At 47.7% G+C, this 25,924-nt stretch overlaps 1 protein-coding gene across 1 annotated transcript in view; it reads right to left on the reverse strand.

The window, feature by feature from the left end:
• TXNDC17 (thioredoxin domain containing 17) overlaps window positions 1–25,924 on the reverse strand; it is a 57,777-nt gene that overhangs the window by 12,142 nt on the left and 19,711 nt on the right. Inside the window, exon 3 of the mRNA XM_063927848.1 lies at window positions 7,691–7,766. Within this exon, the coding sequence (XP_063783918.1) occupies window positions 7,691–7,766 (76 nt within the window). The remainder of the gene's footprint in view (window positions 1–7,690; window positions 7,767–25,924) is intronic.

Consider the following 25,924-nt stretch of genomic DNA (forward strand, 5'->3'; position numbering starts at 1 on the left):
CATTGTACAAACTGTGACTAACAATAATACTGCACTGGACTAGCTTATATATCAAGCTATATAGTCAATAGATATAACACTACACAGTAAGAACTGGATGTATATCACAGGGTAATTGTACTAGAAAACCCTGACTAAGGCCCTCATTCCGAGTTGTTCGCTCGCAAGCTGCTTTTAGCAGCTTTGCACACGCTAAGCCGCCGCCTACTGGGAGTGAATCTTAGCTTATCAAAATTGCGAACGAAAGATTAGCAAAATTGCGAATAGACACTTCTTAGCAGTTTCTGAGTAGCTCCACACTTACTCGGCAACTGCGATCAGTTCAGTCAGTTTCGTTCCTGGTTTGACGTCACAAACACTCCCAGCGTTCGGCCAGACACTCCTCCGTTTCTCCAGCCACTCCCGCGTTTTTCCCAGAAACGGTAGCGTTTTTTCGCACACACCCATAAAACGGCCAGTTTCCGCCCAGAAACACCCACTTCCTGTCAATCACATTACGATCACCAGAACGAAGAAAAAACCTCGTAATGCCGTGAGTAAAATACCTAACTGCATAGCAAATTTACTTGGCGCAGTCGCACTGCGGACATTGCGCATGCGCATTAGCGACTAATCGCTCAGTTGCGAGAAAAATATAACGAACGAACAACTCGGAATGACCCCCTAAATGCACTCTCTTAACCATCACTGTCTAAAAATGCAGGTAGAATACTTAAGTGTCATGTAAAGTCACAGCACTGACAACCAGACGGCTTTACACAGGAGGATTTGCCCAAGCAGTCCCAGGAACAGTGAAGCTGAGGGATAATGGCGCCCAGACAATGACAGGGAGTGAGGGAGAGACAGATATGCAGCTCCAGGGCGGGAACATTTGCGGGAAATGGCGCCCTGGGGCTGGAGGAGGGGCTTCAGGTCAAAGCCTTACCCCCCTGCTGGCAAAACCACTGGGTACTGTGGGCTCTGATTAAACTAGTTTAGAGAGAAAACCTGACCTGCACCCATGCCCTGGTGATCTAGTGGGATCGCCTGTACTGCCACAGTGTCCACCGCCAGCGTGCGCGGCCCGCCTCCCACTGACCGCGCCGGATCGCGATAAAGACCGGGTCCTGCAAGCAGGACCCACTTACCACCTCCCAAAGCGTGGCCACGCGATGCCGGAGAGCCCCCGTTGTGTGTGCCTAACGTGAAGAAAATAAGATTTTAAACCTACCGGTAAATCTTTTTCTCCTAGTCAGTAGAGGATGCTGGGGACTCCGTAAGGACCATGGGGTATAGACGGGCTCCGCAGGAGACATGGGCACTATAAAAAACTTTAGAATGGGTGTGCACTGGCACCTCCATCTATGCCCCTCCTCCAGACCTCAGTTAGAGAAACTGTGCCCAGAGGAGACGGACAGTACGAGGAAAGGATTTTGTTACTCTAAGGGCAAGATTCATACCATCCACACCGTATAAGATGGAATATACTAACCTGTTAACAGTATGAAACAAAACAGCATCAGCCAGAGACTGATCAAAACTGTAACATAACCCTTATGTAAGCAAAAACTATATACAAGTCTTGCAGAATTTAGTCCGCACTGGGACGGGAGCCCAGCATCCTCTGCGGACTAGGAGAAAAAGATTTACCGGTAGGTTTAAAATCTTATTTTCTCTTACGTCCTAGAGGATGCTGGGGACTCCGTAAGGACCATGGGGATTATACCAAAGCTCCAAACCGGGCGGGAGAGTGCGGATGACTCTGCAGCACCGATTGAGCAAACATGAGGTCCTCATTAGCCAGGGTATCAACCTTGTAAAATTTTGCAAAAAAGTGTTTGAACCCGACCAAGTCGCCGCTCGGCAATGCTGTAATACCGAGATGCCTCAGGCAGCCGCCCAAGAAAAGCCCACCTTCCTAGTGGAATGGGCCTTTACCGAATTCGGTAACGGCAATCCAGCCGTAGAATGAGCCTGCTGAATCATGTTACAGATCCAGCGAGCAATAGTCTGCTTAGAAGCAGGAGTGCCAACCTTGTTGGCTGCATACAGGACAAACAGAGCCTCTGTTTTCCTAACCCGAGCCGTCCTGGCTACATACATTTTTAATGCCCTGACTACATCAAGAGACGTGGAATCCTCCAAGTCCCCCGTAGCCACAGGCACCACAATAGGCTGGATCATATGAAAAGATGAAACCACCTTTGGCAAAAATTGAGGACGAGTCCTCAATTCTGCTCTATCCACATGGAAAATCAGATAGGGGCTTTTGTGAGACAAAGCCGCCAATTCGGATACCCTCTTTGCAGACACCATGGCCAACAACATGACCACCTTCCAAGTGAGAAATTTGAATTCCACTGTCTGAAGAGGTTCAAACCAGTAAGACTTTAGGAACTGTAACACCACGTTAAGGTCCCATGGCGCCACTGGAGGCACAAAAGGAGGCTGTATGTGCAGCACTCCCTTTACGAAAGTCTGGACTTCTGGGAGAGAAGCCAATTCCTTCTGAAAGAAAATTGATAAAACTGAAATCTGTACCTTAATGGAGCCTAATTTCAGGCCCATATCCACTCCTGTCTGCAGAAAGTGGAGAAGACTGCCCAAATGGAAATCTTCCGCAGGAGCATTCTTGGCCTCACACCAAGATACATACTTTCTCCAGATACAGTGATAATGCTTCGCCGTCACCCCCTTCCTAGCCCTCATCAGAGTAGGGATGACTTCTTCCGGAATGCCTTTTCCAGCTAGGATTCGGCGTTCAACCGGCATGCCGTCAAACGTAACCGCGGTAAGTCTTGGAACACGCAGGGCCCCTGTTGCAACAGGTCCTCTCTGAGAGGAAGAGGCCACGGATCTCCTGTGAGCATTTCCTGAAGATCTGAATACCAGGCCCTTCGAGGCCAATCCGGAGCAATGAGAATTGTCCGCACTCTTTTTCGTCTTATGATTCTCAAAATCTTTGAGATGAGTGGAAGAGGAGGAAACACATAGACCAACCGAAACACCCACGGTGTCACCAGGGCGTCTACCGCTACTGCCTGAGGGTCCCTTGACCTGGCACAATACCTTCGAAGCTTCTTGTTGAGGCGTGACGCCATCATGTCTATTTGAGGAAGTCCCCAACGACTTGTTATCTCTGCAAAAACTTCTTGATGAAGTCCCCACTCTCCTGGATGGAGATAGTGTCTGCTGAGGAAGTCTGCTTCCCAGTTGTCCACTCCCGGAATGAAGACTGCAGTCAAAGCGCTTACATGATTTTCCGCCCAGCGAAGAATCCTGGTGGCTTCCGCCATTGCCACTCTGCTCCTTGTTCCGCCCTGTCGGTTTACATGAGCCACGGCTGTGACGTTGTCTGACTGAATCAGAACCGGTAGGTCGTTAAGAAGATTCTCCGCTTGACGCAGGCCGTTGTATATGGCCCTCAATTTCAGTACGTTGATGTGAAGACAAGCCTCCTGGCTTGACCATAGACCTTGAAAGTTTCTTCCTTGTGTGACTGCTCCCCATCCTCGGAGGCTCGCGTCCGTGGTCACCAGAACCCAGTCCTGAATGCCGAACCTGCGACCCTCTAGAAGGTGAGCACTCTGCAGCCACCACAGGAGACACCATGGCCCCGGGGGACAGGCTGATTTTCTGATGAAGATGAAGATGGGACCCGGACCACTTGTCCAGAAGATCCCACTGAAAAGTCCTGGCATGAAACCTGCCGAAGGGGATGGCCTCGTAGGACGCCACCATCTTCCCCAGCACTCGAGTGCATTGATGGACAAACTCTTTTCGGTTTCAACAGGTCTCTGACCAAGTTCTGGAGTTCCTGGGCTTTTTCCATTGGGAGAAAAACCCTCTTTTGTTCTGAGTCCAGAATCATGCCTAAGAACGATAGCAGAGTGGTTGGCACCAACTGTGGCTTTGGTAGATTCAGAATCCAGCCGTGTTGCTGCAGCACTCTCAGGGAGAGCGCCACGCTTTCCAACAACTGACCTCTTGATCTCGCCTTTATCAGGAGATCGTCCAAGTACGGGATCATTGTGACTCCCTGCCTGCGCAGGAGTACCATCATTTCCGCCATTACCTTGGTGAAAATCCTCGGGGCCGTGTAAAGCCCAAACGGCAACGTCTGAAACTGGTAATGGCAGTCCTGAACAGCGAATCTCAAGTGCGCCTGATGAGGGGGATATACGGGGACATGAAGGTACGCGTCCTTTATGTCCAGTGACACCATAAAATCCCCCCCCTCCAGGCTGGAAATAACTGCCCGGAGCGATTCCATCTTGAATGTGAACTTTTTTTAAGTACTGGTTTAGGGATTTTAAATTTAGAATGGGTCTGGCCGAGCCATCCGGTTTCGGGACCACAAATAGGGTTGAATAGTACCCCTTCCCCTGATGACCTAGGGGAACCTCGACCACCACTCGTTGTTGACATAGTTTTAGCTGCGATTCAAAAACTATCTCCCTCTCTGGGGGAGAAGCCGGTAGAGCAGATTTGAAAAATCGGCGAGGAGGCATGTCTTCGAACTCTAGCTTGTAGCCTTGGGATACAATTTCCATTGCCCAAGGATCCACGTCCGACTGAACCCAGACCTGGCTGAAGAGTCGAAGACGTGCCCCCACCGGCGCAGACTCCCTCAGTGGAGCCCCAGCGTCATGCGGTGGACTTGGCAGAAGCCGGGGAGGACTTCTGCTCCTGGGAACTAGCCGTAGCAGGCTGCTTTTTCCCTCTTCCCTTACCTCTGGTGAGGAAGGAAGAGCCCCGACCTCTTCTGGACTTATGCAACCGAAAGGACTGCATCTGATATTGTGGTGTTTTCTTTCGCTGTGTGGAAACATAAGGTAAAAAGGTAGGATTTGCCCGCGGTAGCTGTGGAAACCAGGTCCGTGAGACCTTCCCCAAATAAATCCTCACCTTTGTACGGCAAAACTTCCATATGCTTCTTTGAGTCGGCATCACCCGACCATTGACGGGTCCACAGGTCTCACCTAGCAGAAATCGCCATGGCGTTGGCTCTCGAACCTAGCAGACCAACATCTCTCTGAGCATCTCTCATATGTAAGACTTTGTCTTTAATGTGAGCTAAGGTCAATAAAATGGTATCCCTATCCAGGGTATCAATGTCAGCTGACAAGGTATCCGTCCAAGCCGCAACAGCGCTACAAACCCAAGTCGAGGCTATTACTGGTCTGAGTAAGGTCCCCGTATGTGTATAAATAGATTTTAAGGTAGTTTCCCGTCTGCGATGAGCAGGATCCTTGAGGGCGGCCGTGTCTGGAGATGGCAGCGCCACCTTTTTGGACAAGCGCGTTAACGCCTTGTCCACCCTGGGTGAGGATTCCCACCGTACCCTGTCCTGTGTTGGGAAAGGATACGCCATAAGAATTCTTTTGGGAATCTGCAGTTTCTGGTCTGGAGTTTCCCCAAGCCTTTTCAAATAACGCGTTCAGTTCATGAGATGGGGGAAAGGTTACCTCAGGTTTCTTTTCCTTAAACATGTGTACCCTCTTGTCAGGGACAGAGAGGTCATCAGTGATATGTAAAACATCCTTTATTGCAATAATCATATAATGAATACTTTTGGCCACCCTTGGGTGTAACCTCGCATCATCGTAGTCGACTCTGGAATCCGAATCCGTGTCGGTATCAGTGTCTGCTACTTGGGACAGGGGACGTTTCTGAGACCCTGAAGGGCCCTGTGACACAGCCAAAGTCATGTATGGACTCCCTGTTCTATCCCTGGACTCTGCTTTGTCCAACCTCTGATGTAATAAAGACACATTTGCATTTAAAACATTCAGCATATCCATCCAATCATGTGTCGGCGTCGCCAGACGGAGACACCACAATCATCTGCTCCACCTCCTCCTTAGAAGAGCCTTCCGCTTCAGACATGCCGACACACGCATATCGACACCCCCACACACTCAGGTATATATCTATATGAAGACAATTCCCCAATAAGGCCCTTTGGAGAGACAGAGAGAGTATACCAGCACACACCCAACTGACACTGGAAACCAATTCCCAGACAAAAACAGCGCTTTTATATCAATATACACTCACTGCGCCAATAAAAAGTGCCCCCCCCCTCTTTTTTGCCCTCTGTCACCGTGTTCAGCAGGGGAGAGTCCGGGGAGCCAGCTTCTCTGCAGTGTGCTGTGGAGAAAATGGCGCTGGTTAGTGCTGGAAGACCAAGCTCCGCCCCCTCAGCGGCGGGCTTCGGTTCCGCTCAATTTTTCCATACTGGCGGGGGATTTTACCATATAGTGCCTCCGCAGCCCCTATATTATCATTAGCCAGTCCCAAGAGGTTTAAAATTGCTGCCCAGGGCGCCCCCCCTGCGCCCTGCACCCTTCAGTGCCCGCTGTGTGTGTTGTGTGTGGGAGCAATGGCGCGCAGCGTTACCTCAGAGAAGATCCGAAGTCTTCAGTCGCCTTTGACGTCTTCTTTCTTCTTATACTCACCCGGCTTCTATCTTCCGGCTCTGTGAGGAGGACGGCGGGGCGGCTCCGGGACGAACGGCGAGGGTGAGACCTGCGTTCCGCCCCTCTGGAGCTAATGGTGTCCAGTAGCCTAAGAAGCAGAGCCTATCACTTAAGTAGGACTGCTTCTCTCTCCTCAGTCCCACTGTTGCCAGCAGTGCTCCCTGAAAATAAATAAACCTAACAAAATTATTTTTTTTCAGAGAAACTCAGGAGAGCTCCCCTGTAGTGCCTCTAGTCTCCTCTGGGCACAGGATCTAACTGAGGTCTGGAGGAGGGGCATAGAGGGAGGAGCCAGGGCACACCAATTCTAAAGTTCTTTATAGTGCCCATGTCTCCTGCGGAGCCCGTCTATACCCCATGGTCCTTACGGAGTCCCCAGCATCCTCTAGGACGTAAGAGAAAACCGGAGCCTCCTGCTGTAGTTACCCGGCAACCAGGGCTCGGGAGTGTACAGCGCCGCTGGGGAGAGCTGGAGCTGCAGCAGTGAATGTCTTCTGACATTTACCACCGCTGCTGCCCTTGAAGTCTTCACTTTTTCTTCATAAAAAAGCTCTTCTTAGGGCTGCTTGGAGCAGTCCCTCTGTTATGTGCCTGCTTACTGCAGCACCAACTACAAAACTGAGCTCCTGTGCAGGGAGGCGGGGTTATAGAGGAGGCAGCGCTGTGCATTCTGGGAACAGTCAAAGCTTTGAGCCTGGTGGTGTCTCGGATCAAGATCCTACTCTACACCCCATTGTCCATCCTTGTGGAGCCCAGTGTACCCCGCAGCAGAAACATCGAATATTTCAACCACAGGGTTTCCCATTCTCCTTGTAACAGAGTCCACCACATTGTTAAGTGGTATTTCAGAAAACTTCCATTGCTGACCTCATGTGTCTAACCCCGCCAGGTAGAGCACTATTGTTTATTCAACAATCACTGATCTTGAAACATTTTATTTTCAGTGTAAGTGCCATACTAACAAGTTTCCAACAAGACGCAGCACTGAAGATAAGGCATAGGCCGGATCATTATTATTAGTTACTTATATAGTGCCAGTATATTCTGTTGTACTTTACAATGAGCACAGAAGTTATTAAGACAGAAAGAAGTAAAATTTGGTTTTCAGGTATTTCAGAATAGAAGTAGTGGTCGACTTTCTTATTCTTGCACATTGCACCCATGGCACAGTACACACAGGAAATAAGTAAACATATAAATAGAGATATCTAGATATAGAAGAGGCTTACCGTTCCAACCTTTACCAGAGTGGGAACACCAGTTAGCTTTAAGTTTTGTCTGAAGTCATTGTTTGGGTCCTTCCACCTGCAGGAAACAAATCATGGAATAACCAATGAGAAGCTACAGATGAACACTGTCAAAGTTACAACATGTAACCAGAACTACAAATCTACACTAGCAGTATTTTAAATACTATACTGGACTTGGAGGTAAACATTATGAGGCAGATACCAAGGGGTCAATCCAATTAGCCACAATGATCTTGCAGGTGTGAATCATCGCAGCAGCAGCCACACTTTACGGTGGCCTGAAATCGCACAAAAGAGCTCAACACCCTATAGAGATCAGAGCATGCTCAGGAAGCAAGCTGACACAAGTACAGGTGACGTACAGCTTTACCAGTCTCAGCTGCCCCTCCACTTGTAACTGAAGGGACATATCTTGGCTACAAATGGGCATTATCACATAGGCTAGTAGAGTGTAAGCTCCCAGAACAGAGCCATTTTCCACCACAGTAATTCCCCAGCATTATCTTAACCAGAAGTGCTCCTTGTCTTTGCCCTACCCTTACCCTATACTGCTGTTGCAGGTGTACACAGAAAATAGCAACTACAATGGAACCACACATTTGGTTATTTGGAAAGCAGAGATGCAATATAATTCTGCATACAGATGAATATACACATTTAGTTCCACTCATGCAGTGTGGGAGCAATTCCAACCAACTTGCATTCAATTCTGCAATGGCCTCTAAGTAACACATTTTCATTTGGTTTGTATAATTTTAACAGTTAAATCAGGACCAAACATGCAATTTATATGCGTAGAAATGATCCAAAGTTTGCTGAAACATCAGCCAGCTACAAAATCCTGCCCATTACTATTCCTATCTTTAGATATAAAGGCAGAGGATAAGAATAGCTGGAAAAAAAAAAGTGTACACAGTGGGTAAGTAAAGTGTAAGAGAAGCCAACACAAAAAACTGTCCCCATTGTGTGCTTGGATAATTCCCCATTTAGGAGCTAGATCACTATAGAAACAGATCCATGACAAACAACGTCGCTCTGGTTACAACAAACAGAGGAAAAAACAAAAGAAAAGAAAAAAAAAACCCACACACCACCTTCTAATTCCTTCAAGGTTCTTCTAAACAGAGAAACAACACCCAACTATTTATTACACCGGAGCAGCTTTAATGACGGCTAAGAAAGGAGTCACTAAAGCACCTAGGAAATGCAGTGATAGACCAAGCAGGCTACTGTCCAATGAAATCACTTTGGGAAAACTGTACTGCCACTGCCTTTTACTATAGCGTTCCAAGAACTGTATTGTAACATCCACTCATGTTGTGAATAGAGCTGTAATGAAAGGGAGGCACTCGTTATACCGGCTGTCGGGATCCCGGCGCTCAGCATACCGGCACCAGGATCTCGACCGCCGGTATACAGACACCTAATCTCCTTCTTGGGGTGTCCAAGACACCCCTGGGAGAATAAATATGCATAGGGCGCCACCGTGCCCGCAACGCGGCGAGCGCAGCAAGCCCACAAGGGGCTCTTTTGCGCTCTCCCTGCTGCCGGCATTCCAGTGGTCAGGATCCCGGCACCGGTGTGCTGGGCGCCGGGATCCAGAGTGTCGGCCACTCGTACTAAACCCGTAATGAAACGTAGAATTTGACGACCGTTAAGAACCACTAGTATCTAGCCTGCCCATGTACACACACACACACACACACACACACACACACACGGGTTTTTTTTTTTTTTGGAAGCTAAATCAGAGGTATAGCTAGGCACCATGGTGCCCAGAGCAAGGGTATGTTTTGGCACCCCCCTCCCTTGTACTGAATTGGGGACCTAGCCAACGTGTTGTGGCAGGTTATATTTGAAAATAAACAAATTTAAAAACCCTAAGTTGGTGACAGGGCCGTTCTAGACCTTGTGGAGCTCAGGGTAAAATTTTCCTTTGGGTGCCCCCCCATGTTTAAAATAGGTCACTGTGTGCGCCGAAAGCTTGCAAAAATAATATAGGGGCATGACAATATGGACGGTGTAATGGTTAGTTTTACTACCTCACAGCACTAAGGGCCATTTTGGGAATCAAACCCATGACCTAACTGTGTGTTGTATATTCTCCACAATACAAAAATATACTGGTAGGTTAATTGGCTCCCAACAAAAATTAAGCTTCCATGGGGCAGGGACCGATTTGAATGGGGAAATATTCTCTATAAAAGTGCTGCGGAATATGTGTGCGTTATATAAATAACTGGTAATAATAAATAATGACTTCATTGGGAAGGTGTGTGTTCACAGAATAGTACCAATTCACATTACACCGCACAGTAGTGTCTGTTATTCACATTACATCACACAGTAGTACCCCTTATACATGTTCTGTCACACAGTAGAGCCCCTTATACACATTACACCATGGTAGAGCTGCTATGGAAGTAGCTGTATTTAACTATTTACTTTAATTCAAATAAATAAATAAAAAAAAACAAGCACTATATGCCCTGACCTCACCCCCCCCCCAATTCTGCACTGAAAATAAAGCCCCAAATGTGACCCCCCCAATCTCTGAATGAAGATAATGCCCCAAAACTGCCCCCCCCCCTCCGAATCTGATAATCTCGCAAACTCTCAAAGAAAATAATGCACCAAAATTACCGACCCGCCTCGATTTGATAAACCCCCAATGCCTCAAAGAAAAATAGGCTAGAACTGCCATTCCAGACCCGATAATCCCACTATGCTTCAATGTAAAAAATAAAAAAGTCCCAGAATTGCCTGAGGGGGGGGGGGGAAGAGAGAGAGAGAGAGAGAGAGAGAGAGAGAGAGAGAGAGAGAGAGAGAGAGAGAGAGAGAGCTATGCTGCAGCAGCCTGAGGGGCAGAGAGAGGTGCTACAGCTTTTAATGCAGAGAGGGGTGCTGCAATAGCAGCTAGGTCAGACTAAGTTGCTGCAACATCAATGTAGAGAGAAGTGCTGCAGCAGCTTGGGCAGAGAGAGGTGCTGCAGCATCAATATAGAGATAGGTGCTACCTAGTCTCAAAGTCCAAGGCAGTGTGCGCCCCCTCTGCTCTGCGGCTGCCAGTAAGGGGAGGTGACAGTGCGTCTACCCTGCCACCCTCGCTACACCCCTGGAGCTAACTAACCTACCAGAATATTTGTGGTTTGTAGCAGTTTGATAGATAGATGCCAGGTAAGTGTGCACTTGCAGGTACTTGTGTGTATGCATAGCAGATCACTTGGAAACTGTGAAGCCACAGCAGCATGCATCCAATTGTCCTCACTGCTCCAGCATAGACTTTCACAGATAAAGTGAAATGTGAGGAGGGGGGAGGCTGTGGATAGCCACCCTCAGTGGGACACTCCCACCAGGCACCACAACAGACAGCAGTTGGACAGCACCACCCGCCTCAGCTGCAGGGTCCTCGTCCAATCGCTCCTCACCAAGAACCGGAGAGAGCATGGCTTGGGGATCTGGCAAAGTAGTCCATAGGAGAATAACAGCACCGGGGGGCCGTGGAGAAAGACAGGCATGGTAGAAGTAGTGGCTGGCCATGTGGCGACATACTGCCCGACGCGCCAGAAGGCCTCACATCGATCAGGCAAGACTCGGGTCGAGAGATGGCTCCATCACCAAAAATGTTTAGTGCAAAAGATAGAGCTACATTTTTAATCTACCTAGTGTTCTTAAAGAAAGGTACCAGGGACGGCAGATGCAATCAGATTCAGAATACAGCTGTTCTGAAGGGCGGAGCATCCTGAAGTCCGACTTTTACGAAGTCCCAATGTTTTTTGTTGGTGGCTTCTTCTCCTTCTGGACTTTACTCTTTTGGGTTTTTCTCATCTTTCTCGGCCTCTTTATTGGCTCAAGATAGTTTATAAACTGAACTTTCGTTTGGTTTTTCAGTTTATTTTCATTGCTGTCCTCCTCTTCCATTTATTTAAGAATGCTCTAAGCACCATTGTCTGGTTTCTTGGCAGATGATGATGCAGTATCGCTTTCTGACATCCATTTTTTATAGCAGGCGTAAATGCCGTAGGCAAATACAGCCACAGCACCTGCTGAGATGCCCGTTACAAGAACTTGACTCGTCATTGCCTCTCCTTTACCATTCCGTTCTTAAAAATATCAAAAATGTCCTTAAAAATAAGAATTTACTTACCGATAATTCTATTTCTCGTAGTCCGTAGTGGATGCTGGGGACTCAGTCAGGACCATGGGGTTTAGCGGCTCCGCAGGAGACAGGGCACAATAATAAAAGCTTTAGGATCAGGTGGTGTGCACTGGCTCCTCCCCCCATGACCCTCCTCCAAGCCTCAGTTAGGATACTGTGCCCGGACGAGCGTGCATAATAAGGAAGGATATTGAATCCCGGGTAAGACTCATACCAGCCACACCAATCACACCGTACAACCTGTGATCTGAACCCAGTTAACAGTATGATAACAACGAAGGAGCCTCTGAAAAGATGGCTCACAACAAGAATAACCCGATTTTTGTAACAATAACTATGTACAAGTATTGCAGACAATCCGCACTTGGGATGGGCGCCCAGCATCCACTACGGACTACGAGAAATAGAATTATCGGTAAGTAAATTCTTATTTTCTCTAACGTCCTAAGTGGATGCTGGGGACTCCGTCAGGACCATGGGGATTATACCAAAGCTCCCAAATGGGCGGGAGAGTGCGGATGACTCTGCAGCACCGAAAGAGAGAACTCCAGGTCCTCCTCAGTCAGGGTGTGCCCCTGACCAAGTAGCAGCTCGGCAAAGTTGTAAAGCCGAGACCCCTCGGGCAGCCGCCCAAGATGAGCCCACTTCCTTGTGGAATGGGCTTTTACTGATTTTGGCTGTGGCAAGCCTGCCACAGAATGTGCAAGCTGAATTGTACTACAAATCCAGCGAGCAATCGTCTGCTTAGAAGCAGGAACACCCATCTTGTTGGGTGCATACAGGCTAAACAGCGAGTCAGATTTTCTGACTCCAGTCGTCCTGGAAACATATATTTTCAGGGCCCTGACAACGTCAAGTAACTTGGAGTCCTCCAAGTCCCTAGTAGCCGCAGGTACCACAATAGGTTGGTTCATGTGAAAAACAGAAAACACCTTAAGGAGAAATTGAGGACGAGTCCTCAATTCTGCCCTGTCAGAATAAAAAATTAAGTAAGGGCTTTTATATGATAAAGCCGCCCATTCTGACACACGCCTGGCTGAAGCCAGGGCTAATAGAATCTTCACCTTCCATGTGAAATATTTTAATTCCACAGTGGTGAGTGGATCCAACCAATGTGACTTTAGGAAACTCAAAACAACATTGAGATCCCAAGGTGCCACTGGGGGCACAAAAGGAGGCTGTATATGCAGTACCCCTTTTACAAACGTCTGAACTTCAGGCACTGAAGCCAGTTCTTTCTGGAAGAAATTCGACAGGGTCGAAATTTGAACCTTAATGGACCCTAATTTTAGGCCCATAGACAGTCCTGTTTTCAGGAAATGTAGGAAACGACCCAGTTGGAATTCCTCTGTAGGGACCTTCTTGGCCTCACACCACGCAACATATTTTCGCCCAATGCGGTGAAAATGTTTTGCGATTACATCCTTCCTGGCTTCGACCAGGGTAGGGATGACTTCATCTGGAATGCCCTTTCAGGATCCGGCGTTCAACTGCCATGCCGTCAAACGCAGCCGCGGTAAGTCTTGGAACAGACAAGGCCCCTGCTGGAGCAGGTCCTCTCTTAAAGGTAGAGGCCACGGTTCTTCCGTGAGCATCTCTTGAAGTTCCGGGTACCAAGTCCTTCTTGACCCATCCGGAACCACGAGTATCGTTCTTACTCATCTCCTTCCTATGATTCTCAGTACTTTTGGTATGAGATGCATAGGAGGGAACACATACCCTGACTGGTACACCCACAGTGTTACCAGAGCGTCCACCGCTATTGCCTGAGGGTCCCTTGACCTGGCGCAATATCTGTCTAGTTTTTTGTTCAGGCGGGACGCCATCATGTCCACCGTTGGTTTTTCCCAACGGTTTACAATCATGTGGAAGACTTCCCGCTGAAGTCCCCGCTCTCCCGGGTGGAGGTTATGCCTGCTGAGGAAGTCTGCTTCCCAGTTTTCCACTTCCGGAATTAACACTGCTGAGAGTGTTGTCACATGATTTTTCGCCCAGCGAAGAATCCTTGCAGTTTCTGCCATTTCCCTCCTGCTTCATGTGCCGCCCTGTCTGTTTACGTGGGCGACTGCCGTGATGTTGTCCCACTGGATCAATACCGGCTGACCTTGAAGCAGAGGTCTTGCTATGCTTAGAGCCTTGTAAATTGCCCTTAGCTCCAGTATATTTATGTGGAGAGAAGTCTCCAGACTTGATCACACTCCCTGGAAATTTTTTCCTTGTGTGACTGCTCCCCAGCCACTCAGGCTGGCATCCGTGGTCACCAGGACCCAGTCCTGAATGTCGAATCTGCGGCCCTTTCATAGATGAGCACTCTGCAGCCACCGCAGAAGAAAACACCCTTGTCCTTGGAGACAGGGTTATCCGCTGATGCATCTGAAGATGCGATCCGGACCATTTTCCCAGCAGATTCCACTGAAAGGTTCTTGCGTGAAATCTACCGAATGGGATCGCTTTGTAAGAAACCACCATTTTTCACAGGACCCTTGTGCAATGATGCATTGATACTTTTCCTGGTTTTAGGAGGTTCCTGACTAGCTCGGATAACTCCCTGGCCTTCTTCTCCGGGAGAAAACATCCTTTTCTGGACTGTGTCCAGAATCATTCCTAGGAACATTAGACGTGTCGTCGGAAAAGCTGCGATTTTGGAATATTTAGAAACCACTCGCGCTGTCGTAGAACTACTTGAGATAGTGCTACTCCGACCGCCAACTGTTCTCTGGACCTTGCCCTTATCAGGAAAGCGTCCATATTTCTTTTAGGAAGAATCATCATTTCGGCCATTACCATGGTAAAGACCCGGGGTGCCGTGGACAATCCAAACGGCAGCGTCTGAACTGATAGTGACAGTTCTGTACCACGAACCTGAGATACCCTTGGTGAGAAGGGCAAAATTTGGACATGTAGGTAAGCGTCCCTGATATCCAGTGACACCATATCGTTCTGGTTCGCTATCACTGCTCTGAGTGACTCCATCTTGATTTGAACCCTTGTATGTAATTGTTCAAATCTTTTAGATCTCACCGAGCCGTTTGGCTTCAGTACCACAATATAGTGTGGAATAATACCCCTTCCCTTGTTGTAGGAGGGGTACTTTGATTATCACCTGCTGGGAATACAGCCTGTGAATTTTTTCCCAATACTGCCTCCCTGTCGGAGGGAGACGTTGGTAAAGCAGACTTCAGGAACTTGTGAGGGGAAGACGTCTCGAATTTCCAATGTACACCTGGGATACTACGTGTAGGATCCAGGAGTCCACTTGCGAGTGAGCCCACTGCGTGCTGAAACTCTTGAGATGACCCCCCACCGCACCTGAGTCCGCTTGTATGGCCCCAGCGTCATGCTGCGGACTTGGCAGAAGCTGTGGAGGACTTCTGTTCCTGGGAATGGGCTGCCTGCTGCAGTCTTCTTCCCTTTCCTCTAACCCTGGGCAGATATGACTGGCCTTTTGCCCGCCTGCCTTTATGGGTACGAAAGGACTGAGACTGAAAAGACTGTGTCCTTTTCTGCTGAGATGTGACTTGGGGTAACAAAAGTGGATTTTCCAGCTGTTGTCATGGCCACCAGGTCCGATGAACCGCCCCTTTATACGGCAATACTTCCATGTGCCGTCTGGAATCTGCATCACCTGACCACTGTCGTGTCTATAAACATCGTCTGGCAGATATGGACATCACATCTACTCTTGATGCCAGAATGCAAATATCCCTCTGCGCATCTCGCATATATAGAAATGCATCCTTAAAATGCTCTATAGTCAATAAAATATTGTTCCTGTCAAGGGTATCAATATTTTCAGTCAGGAAATCCGACCAAGCCCCCCCAGCGCTGCACATCCAGGCTGAGGCGATTGCTGGTCGTAGTATAACACCAGTATGTGTGTATATACTTTTTAGGATATTTTTCAGCTTCCTATCAGCTGGCTCCTTGAGGGCGGCCGTATCTGGAGACGGTAACGCCACTTGTTTTTATAAGCGTGTGAGCGCCTTATCCACCCTAAGGTGTGTTTCCCAACTCGCCCTCACTTCTGGCGGGAAAGGGTATACCTCCAATAATTTTCTATCGGAGGAAACCCACGTATCATCACACACTTTAATTTATCTGATTCAGGGAAAAACTACAAGTAGATTATTCCCACCCTACATAATACCCTTATTTGTGGTACTTGTAGTATCAGAAATATGTAACACCTCCTTCATTGCCCTTAACATGTAACGTGTGGCCCTAAAGGAAAATACGTTTGTTTCTTCACCGTCGACACTGAAGTCAGTGTCCGTGTCTGTGTCGACCAACTGAGGTAAATGGGCGTTTTTACAAGCCCCTGACGGTGTCTGAGACGCTTGGACAGGTACTAATTTGTTTGCCGGCCGTCTCATGTCGTCAACCGACCTTGCATCGTGTTGACATTATCACGTAATTCCTAAATAAGCCATCCATTCCGGTGTCGACTCCCTAGAGAGTGACATCACCAATACAGGCAATTTGCTCCGCCTCCTCACCAACATCGTCCTCCTACATGTCGACACACACGTACCGACACACAGCACACACACAGGGAATGCTCTGATAGAGGACAGGACCCCACTAGCCCTTTGGGGAGACAGAGGGAGAGTTTGCCAGCACACACCAAAAAACGCTATAATTATACAGGGACAACCCCTTATACAAGTGTTTTCCCTTATAGCATTTTCACATATGTAATCATATCGCCAAATAAGTGCCCCCCCTCTCTGTTTTAACCCTGTTTCTGTAGTGCAGTGCAGGGGAGAGCCTGGGAGCCTTCCTCACAGCAGAGCTGAGCAGGAAAATGGCGCCGTGTGCTGAGGAGAATAGGCCCCGCCCCCTAAAACGGCGGGCTCTTCTCCCGGAGTTTGTGAGATCTGGCAGGGGTTAAATACATCCATATAGCCTCAAGGGCTATATGTGATGTATTTTAGCCATAAAAAAGGTATAATATATTGCTGCCCAGGGCGCCCCCCCCAGCGCCCTGCACCCTCAGTGACCGCTGGTATGAAGTGTGCTGACAACAATGGCGCACAGCTGCAGTGCTGTGCGCTACCTTATGAAGACTGAAAGTCTTCTGCCGCCTGTTTCTGGACCTCTGGACCTCTTCAACTTCGGCATCTGCAAGGGGGGTCGGCGGCACGGCTCCGGGACGAACCCCAGGGTGAGACCTGTGTTCCGACTCCCTCTGGAGCTAATGGTGTCCAGTAGCCTAAGAAGCAAATCCATCCTGCACGCAGGTGAGTTTACTTCTCTCCCCTAAGTCCCTCGTAGCAGTGAGCCTGTTGCCAGCAGGACTCACTGAAAATAAAAAACCTAACTTAAACTTTTATTCTAAGCAGCTCAGGAGAGCCACCTAGATTGCACCCTTCTCGGCCGGGCACAAGAATCTAACTGAGGCTTGGAGGAGGGTCATGGGGGGAGGAGCCAGTGCACACCACCTGATCCTAAAGCTTTTATTATTGTGCCCTGTCTCCTGCGGAGCCGCTAAACCCCATGGTCCTGACGGAGTCCCCAGCATCCACTTAGGACGTTAGAGAAAACACAGTATTCACATGTGTCCTGCTCCACTGAAAACTACATTTCAAAATAGACTAAAACTGATCCAGTCTATGACCTCTCCCCGAGCCATAGCTCCATTATGAGGTGTTACGTAATGTCAAAACTAGGAAGTGGCTGGGACCTTATTAGAGCCAATTTGTGCAGGGCAAATATATGTATTTCTTCTAATGGAATGTGCAGTGATTATAAGTGAGCCGGTGTGTAAGTATCCCAAAGGATCACAAGTCAGTAATCATACTGCTCTCTGGAAAGCCTTTGAGTTCTGCACTGTAAGAGTATCCTGAAAGTGAATATGAAGCAGATGACAAACATTGTATAAAATAATACACATACATTACAACTCCACCAACAATATACTTATTTGGATCTGCAAATGCATGCATTTCCTCTCATTCCCCAATAATAAACTGGCAATGAGCGCTGTAATTCCACGCTGCCTAAGAAATTATACTGGACAGAGATGCCAGGGCATAACAAACAACATTTGCTAGGAACAACTCCTATACAATTACTCTTTGCATTAGATTTATTACTCAGCCTTCTTTATTTGAACATGAACATGTAATTACACTTGAGACACCTTTCAGTCTACCTTGAAAAACCCAAAATGGTCATTTGCGATGCTGCTCTGGACCACTGATTTACCACTTTTTGCCCAAACTGGCCCAACACAGTGTGCAGTTCTCAAGGGACCATCCTAACTGGTCAGATCTAATCTGGCTTGAGCAGGAAAAATATTGAAAAACAAAACATCACAACACCCACAAATGTGTAGCCTCCTGGTATTTGATTGTTGTTGAATAAAGTCACCTGTAACACGATCTGGCACATGTGCTCATCCAGTTAGCGACTATGCATCGTGGATCAGTCTTGTAGTTACTGATACCTTTTGCACCAATAATCCTGTGTTGGGAGTGTTGCTTTGTAACTGGGAATGTGGCCATATTTGATTGGTTTGTACAACCCTCAAAACATATGAGCTATCAAAAATTATTAACCCATAATATCTAGCAAGTAGACACGTTTAAATCTCATTCGGAAAAGAATTGTTCTTCTACATTGCTATGGTCTAATAATTAGAATATGGCTAGTAAGAAAATAAAACATTCAGCTTTAGCCAATAGTACAATAAGATCCAGAGCGACGTATATTCTATAAATGGTCGTTTAATGCTTTGTTATTGTAAAGGGAAAACATTAAATCTATAGTCACTGTTTATTACATTAGTAGAATTCAGACTTTGCATTTGACTTTTTATTCAATACAACATTTTAAATAAAACAAATGAAAATGGCATGGACAAAAATGATGGGACCCTTGGGGAGGTTATCCAATTAGAGGTGAAACGGCTGTTTTTCACACTTTTTTTTTCTACGATGTTTCACAGTGTTTTTTTTTTTCTTTTTTAGGCTAGGCTGTTTTTCACACTTTTTTTTTCTACGATGTTTCACAGTGTTTTTTTTTTTCTTTTTTAGGCTATCCTATTAGATCGCCTGTAAAAAATAAATAATAATATAAAAAATAAATAGTATTTTAATTACCTACCGGTAAATCCTTTTCTCGTAGTCCGTAGCGGATACTGGAAATCCATTTAGTACCATGGGGTATACATGGGTCCACTAGGAGCTATGGGCACTTTAAGAATTAGATAGTGTGCGCTGGCTCCTCCCTCTATGCCCCTCCTACCAGACTCAGTCTAGGAAACTGTGCTCGAGGAGACAGACATACTTTGAGAGACGGATAGATAAGGAAAGTGGTGAGATTACGAACCAGCACACACAGAACAAGAGGAAAGCCATGCTAACCAAACTTGAAACAGGAACAGCAATAACCGAACCAACCAGAATACTTAACTAAGTAACAGTGCAGGAAAATGAAGCACCGGGCAGGCACCCAGTATCCTCTACGGACTACGAGAAAAGGATTTACTGGTAGGTAAAGTCCTACTCTCTCTTATGTCCTAGGGGATACTGGGAATCTAGTTAGTACCATAGGGAAGTACCAAAGCTCCCAAAGCGGGTGGGAGAGTGCCGAGGTTCCTGCAGAACTGATTGACCAAACTGAAGGTCCTCAGAGGCCAAAGTATCGAACTTGTAAAACTTAGCAAACGTGTTCGAACTTGACCAAGTGGCCGCTCGGCAGAGCTGTAAAGCCGAGACACCCCGGGCAGCCACCCAAGAAGTACCCACTAACCTAGCAGAGTGGGCCTGTACAGATTTTGGAATCTGCTAACCTGCCGTGGAATAAGGATGCTGGATAGTGAGCCTGATCAAGCGTGCAATGGACTGTTTTGAAGCAGGACACCCAATCTTATTGGGATCATAAAAAACAAACGAGTCCGATTTCCTGAAACGAGCAGTCCGCTTCACATATACCTTCAAAGCCCTAAAAACCATCCAAAGACTTGGAAGTAGCCGAGGTGTCCGTAACAACCGGAAACATTATAGTAGGTTGGTTGATGTGAAATGCGGACACCACCTTAGGAAGAAATTGCTGACAAGTCCTGAGTTCAGCTCTGTCCTCATGGAAAATCAAGTAGGGGCTCTTGTGAGACCACACCCTCAGTTCCGACACACGCCTTGCTGAATCCAAGGCCAACAGTGTGACGGTCTTCCACATAAGATACTTTACGTCTACCTCCTGTATCGTTTTAAACCATCCCGATTGGAGGAACTGCAGCACCAAATTGAGATCCCAAGGTGCCGTGGGGGCACAAAGGGAGGTTGGATGTGCAGAACATCTTTCAAGAACGTCTGGTCCTCAGAGAGAGAAGCCAATTATTTCTGATAGAAAACAGACAAGGCCAAAATCTGGACTTTTATGGAGCCTAGGCGTAGGCACACATCCACTCCCGACTGCAGTAGAAGCAGGAAACGTCCCAGATGAAATTCCACCGCAGAATATGGTTTGCTCTCACACCAAGAGACATATTTCTTCCAGATACGATGGTAATGTTTAGACGTTACCCCCTTTCTGGATCATAGTCGGGATGACTAGATCAGGAATCCCTTTTTTGGCTAGGATCAGCTGTTCAACTTCATGCCGTTAAACGTAGCCATGGTAAGTCTTGATAGACGAACGGGCCTTGTTGCAGAAGATCCTCTCGAAGAGGCAGAAGCCACGGATCTTCGCTCAGCATCTCGAGAAGATCCGAGCCAGTCCGGAGCAATGAGGATTGCTTGAACCTTTTCCCTTTTTATTCTTTTGAGAATTCTTGGGATCAGAGGAATGGGAGGAAACGCGTACAGCAACTGGTAAACCCACGGACTTGTCAGGGCGTCCACCACCACTGCCTGAGGGTCTCTCAACCTGGAACAATATCACTTGAGCTTCTTGTTGAGTCGAGATGCCATCATGTCAATCTGTGGGTAACCCCACGACGCATCAGCCACTGGAACACCTCCGGGTGAAGACCCCACTACCCCAGGTGCAGGTTGGGTCTGCTGAGGAAGTCTGCTTCCCAGTTGTCCACTACTGAAACGAAGACCGCTGACAACGCCATGGCGTGTTTTTCTGCCTAGAGCAGAATTCTTGACACCTCTGACATTGTGGCTCAGACTGTAGGACATGGGCCAAAGTACATTTTTGCGGACAAATGTCAGGGGACTGAGATGCTGGTTTGGGTACAGAGTCTCTTTTCATAAACTCAGTCAGATTGTCTTAAGTATTGCGTCTCTTTCTCATTCCAAGATAACTTAGTAGAGAGCCATGCTGGCTCTGCCCCACTAGCCTGGGAAGGGATACTACACTGAGTACACACTAGTGAACCCCCTGGAGAAGAGGAAAACTGTGCCTTACACGAAACACACTCTTTGCCTGACATACTGTAACAGTGACAGCACACACACACAGAAAAAGGTTAAAATGCACAATTAATCCACAAAGAGCTCTTCCAGGGAGATACAGGGGGGAGTATGGAACCAGCACAGGGCGCCCTTAACGCTAATGCAAAGCTTAGCCGGCTTGCAGACTAAGTACTTACATTAGGGACTTAGTACACTAATAATCGCTCCTCTCCTGCGATGACCCCCTGGTACCGCCAAGGTAAAGTGGAGTCTCACCGGAGGAGCTGCGCGTCCCCGTCAGTAAGTGTCTGTCAGCTCCAGAGGGAAAATGGTGCTGGTGAGCTGCTGGATCCGCTCATAGTGAAGCCCTGCCCCTTCAATGGCGAGTGGTCTTCCCGCTCTTTTTTATACTGGCTGTATGGGTCTATGTGCATAAAAATGGAGACAGACTCCTTTTATGGCTTTGTTGCCAGTCTGGGTACTGTGTCCGCTGTTCAGCGTCTGAGTCCGTACACAGCGGGAGACGCAGTCAGTCTCGTTTAGAAGCCGTGCGTCTCCGCACCCTCATGCCGCCATAATGGCCAGCGACCCGCTAACTGGGATGCCGGCTTAGTACTCACCACACTTCATTCTTCTGGCTCTGTTAGGGGTGGCGGCGTGCTGCGGGAATGTACGCTCACTGTGGTGGGGCTTGCGAATAATTCCCTCAGGAGCTAGTGTCTTGTCAGTGGGGAACGGGACCATTAACCCTTCAAGAGGTTGGGCCATCCCCCTCCCCCTAAGTCCCATGAAGCAGGCAGGCTGGTGCCATCGAGTCCTGCCTGAAAATAAACGGAGAAAATAAATGCAGAAAACTCTTCAAGAGCTTCCATAGACGTGAGCTGCTCTTCCGGGCACGTTTTCTAAACGGAGTCTGGTAAGAGAGGCGCCTAGAGGGAGGAGCCAGTGCACACTATCAATTTCTTAAAGTGCCCATGGCTCCTAGTGGACCCGTCTATACCCCATGGTACTAAATGGATTCCCAGGATCTCCTAGGACGTAAGAGAAAACACATTATCTCCAGAAAAAACACAGGTTCAGTGAATCGGGGCTGTTTCGGGGGATTTGGTTTCGCCTGCCAAAATGCCCGATAATAACCGCGGCGACCTGTAGTGTCCCATTCCCACTGCAGCAGCAACAGACTGGGACTGCAGGGACGGTGCAGCGGCCCAGGAGCAGGCACTCTGCGCTGTGACCCCCACGGTGAGGAAGCCGGGGCAGCCCCGTGACACACATCACCCGCCCCCGGTCACATGACGGGGGAGCGGTCATGTGCACAGGGTGAGCCGGAGGTGCAGCGCAGGTAACCCCCGATGTGCCAGCTTATCGGGGCTAATAGGATAGCCCCCAGCGGTAATTACCAGGGCTAACTGGATATCCCCCCTCAATCTGTTATTTTGTTGCACAACCTTTAGAGGTAATCACTGCCATCAAGCAATTTCTGTAGCTCTCAATACGTTTTCTTTACCTTTCAACAAGTAGTTTGGCCTATTCTTCCTGAGCAACCTGCTCCCGCCGTCTCAGGTTTGATGGGTGCTCTCTCTAAACAGCAAGTTTCATCTCTTTCCATAGATTTTCGATAGGATTCAGATCAGGGCTCATAGAAGGCCACTTCAGAATAGTCCAATGTTTTGGTTGTATCCATTCTTGGATGCTTTTAGCTGTGTGTTTTGGGTCATTATCTTCTTGGAGAACCCATGACCTGCAACTGAGACAGAGCTTTCGGATACTGGGCAGTAAGTTTTGCTCCAGAATGCCATTATCGTCTTGAGATTTCATTTTGTACTGCACAGATTCAAGGCACCAAGTGCCAGATGCAGCATGGCTTCCCCAGAACAGAACCAAGCCTCATCCATGTTTCACAGTAGATATGGTGTTCTTCTAATTGAAAGAATTATTTTTCCACTGTGGACATAGGGCCTAATTCTGATTTGTACGCAAGACCCGTTCTTCGCAGCCCCATCAGCCATAGCATGTCTGACATGCTGTGGTGTTTGGGATGCGGAGTGGTGGCAGCACTCTGCACTGTTCTTCAAAACCGGAGCGTGTTGCCCCCATTCTGAAGGTGTGATGGGTCCAGGGTCTACATGGTCACACACAGACTTGGGTGTCCGGATCAAGACGACCAGCCGGAGTAAAGCTTCAGCTTATGCAGGCCAACTGGTGCTTAAAACCATTGCAGCACTAAGACTCTTCCTTGCATGCATTTGCGAGGTCCATCTCCTACAGATACCTCCTGCTGCATTGCATTTTAAATGACACAGAATTGCACAGCCACTTCCGCTCGGCTGTCCATTTCCATACAATCATGAATAAGGCCCATCGAACAGATATTGCCAAAAAGCTCTAGTTTTGACTCATCCATACAAAGGGCAATCTCCCAAAAGCGTTGTGTTATTATGCATTTGAGCAAATGTCGGTCTGGCTCTTTTATGCTGTTTTCCCCCCCAAAATGGCATCCTCCTGGGTCTTCATTGATGGAGCCCACTGGTGCTCAAAAAGCATCAGATGGTGTGATCAGACACGGATATACCCTGACCTTGGAGTTCAGCTTGTATCACTTTAGACCTTTTCCTTGGCTTTTTTTCTATATCAATATCCTTTTTAATCTGGGGTTAATTTTCCTTTTGCAGCCATGTCCCAGAAGGTTAGCTACAGTCCCAATAACTTGACTTTTCATAATAATAATAATAATAATAAATATTTCGAACTGTAGTCACAGAAACATCAAGCTGCTCATAAATGGTCTTACAGCCTTTACCTTTAACGTTCTTGTCTATAATTTTCTTTCTGATCCTCAGACAACTCTCTCCTTGCTTTCTATGGCCCATGTACAGTGTCGTGCACATAATGATACCAAACAGCAGAGAGACTACTTTTCTCCATTTAAATACGCTGAATGACTAATTAGAAGACTGAAGGTGTGTGAGGCTTATTAAAAAAAATAAAAAATAAAAAAAAATAAAAAAATAATAGGATTTTCATTACCTACCGGTAAATCCTTTTCTCATAGTCCATAGAGAATGCTGGGGTCCACATTAGTACCAGGGGGTATAGACTGGTCCACTAGGAGCCATTGGCACTTTAAGAGTCTGAGAGAGTGTGGGCTGGCTTCTCCCTCTATGCCCCTCCTACCAGACTCGGTCTAGGAAACTGTGCCCGAGGAGATGGACATCTTCGAGAGAAGGATTTAACACAGATAGTGGCGAGATTCATACCAGCTCTCTCTCACACACACACACACACACACACACACACACACACACACACACACACACACACTAACCAGATTGAAACTCCGCAACCGCTGAAACATTACTTACCAAGTAACAATGCAGTACATAACTAAAAGCCAAAGTTGTACTGAACCGGATAACCACTGCAGGAAAACAAAGCACTGGGCGGGCGCCCAGCATCCTCTACGGACTACGAGAAAAGGATTTACCGGTAGGTAATTAAAATCCTATTTTCTTACGTCCCAGAGGATGCTGGGGTCCACATTAGTACCATGGGGATGTACCAAAACTCCCAAAACGGGAGGGAGAGCGCGGAGGCTCCTGCAGAACCGATTGACCAAACTGAAGGTCCTCATAGGCCAAAGTATCGAACTTGTAGAACTTTGCAAACGTGTTAGACCCCGACCAAGTAGCCGCTCGGCAGAGTTGTAAAGCCGAGACACCCCGGGCAGCCGCCCAGGAAGAACCCACCTTACGAGTAGAGTGGGCCTTAACAGACGTAGGACACGGCAAGCCTGCCGTAGAATACGCATGCTGGATAGTGAACCTGATCCAGCGAGAAATAGTCTGCTTAGAAGCAGGACACCCAATTTTCTTGGGATCATACAGGACAAACAGTCCGGTTTTCTGTGATGAGCAGTCCTCCTCACAAAGATTTTTAGAGCCCTTACAACATCTAAGGACTTTGATGAAATTGAGGAGTCCGTCGCAACTGGCACCACAATAGGTTGGTTGATATGAAATGCCAACACAACCTTCGGAAGAAATTGCTGACGTGTCCGGAGCTCAGCTCTATCTTTATGGAAGATTAAAGTATGGGCTTTTACAGGACAATGCCACCAACTCAGATACACGTCTAGCAGAAGCTAAGGCCAACAAAGTGACAGCCTTCCACGTGAGAAACTTGACCTCAACCTCCTGTAGAGGCTCAAACCAGTCCGACTGGAGGAACTGCAACACCACGTTAAGATCCCAGGGCGCCGTAGGCGGCACAAAGGGAGGTTGGATGTGCAGAACTCCCTTCAAAAAAAGTCCGAACCTCAGGGAGGGCAGCCAATTGTTTCTGGAAGAAAATGGATAGGGACAAAATTTGGACCTTTACGGATCCCAACCTCGGGCCCATATCCACGCCTGCTTGCAGGAAGAGGAGAAACCATCTCAGTTGAAACTCCACCGTAGGAAATTTCATGGACTCACACAAAGATACATATTTTTTAAAAATACAATGGTAATGTTTAGACGTTCTTCTTCTTTCCTAGCCTGTATCAGGGTAGGCATAACCTTGTTCAGAATGCCCCTCCAAGCTAGTATCTGGCGTTAAACCTCCATGCCATCAAACGTAGCCGTGGTAAGTCTTGATAGGCGAACGGCCCCTGCTGCAGCAGGTCCTCCCGAAGAGGAAAAGGCCTCGGCTCTTCTAGCAGTAGATCCA

The sequence above is a fragment of the Pseudophryne corroboree genome, chromosome 6 (assembly GCF_028390025.1).
Source record: "Pseudophryne corroboree isolate aPseCor3 chromosome 6, aPseCor3.hap2, whole genome shotgun sequence".
Lineage (NCBI taxonomy): Eukaryota > Metazoa > Chordata > Amphibia > Anura > Myobatrachidae > Pseudophryne > Pseudophryne corroboree.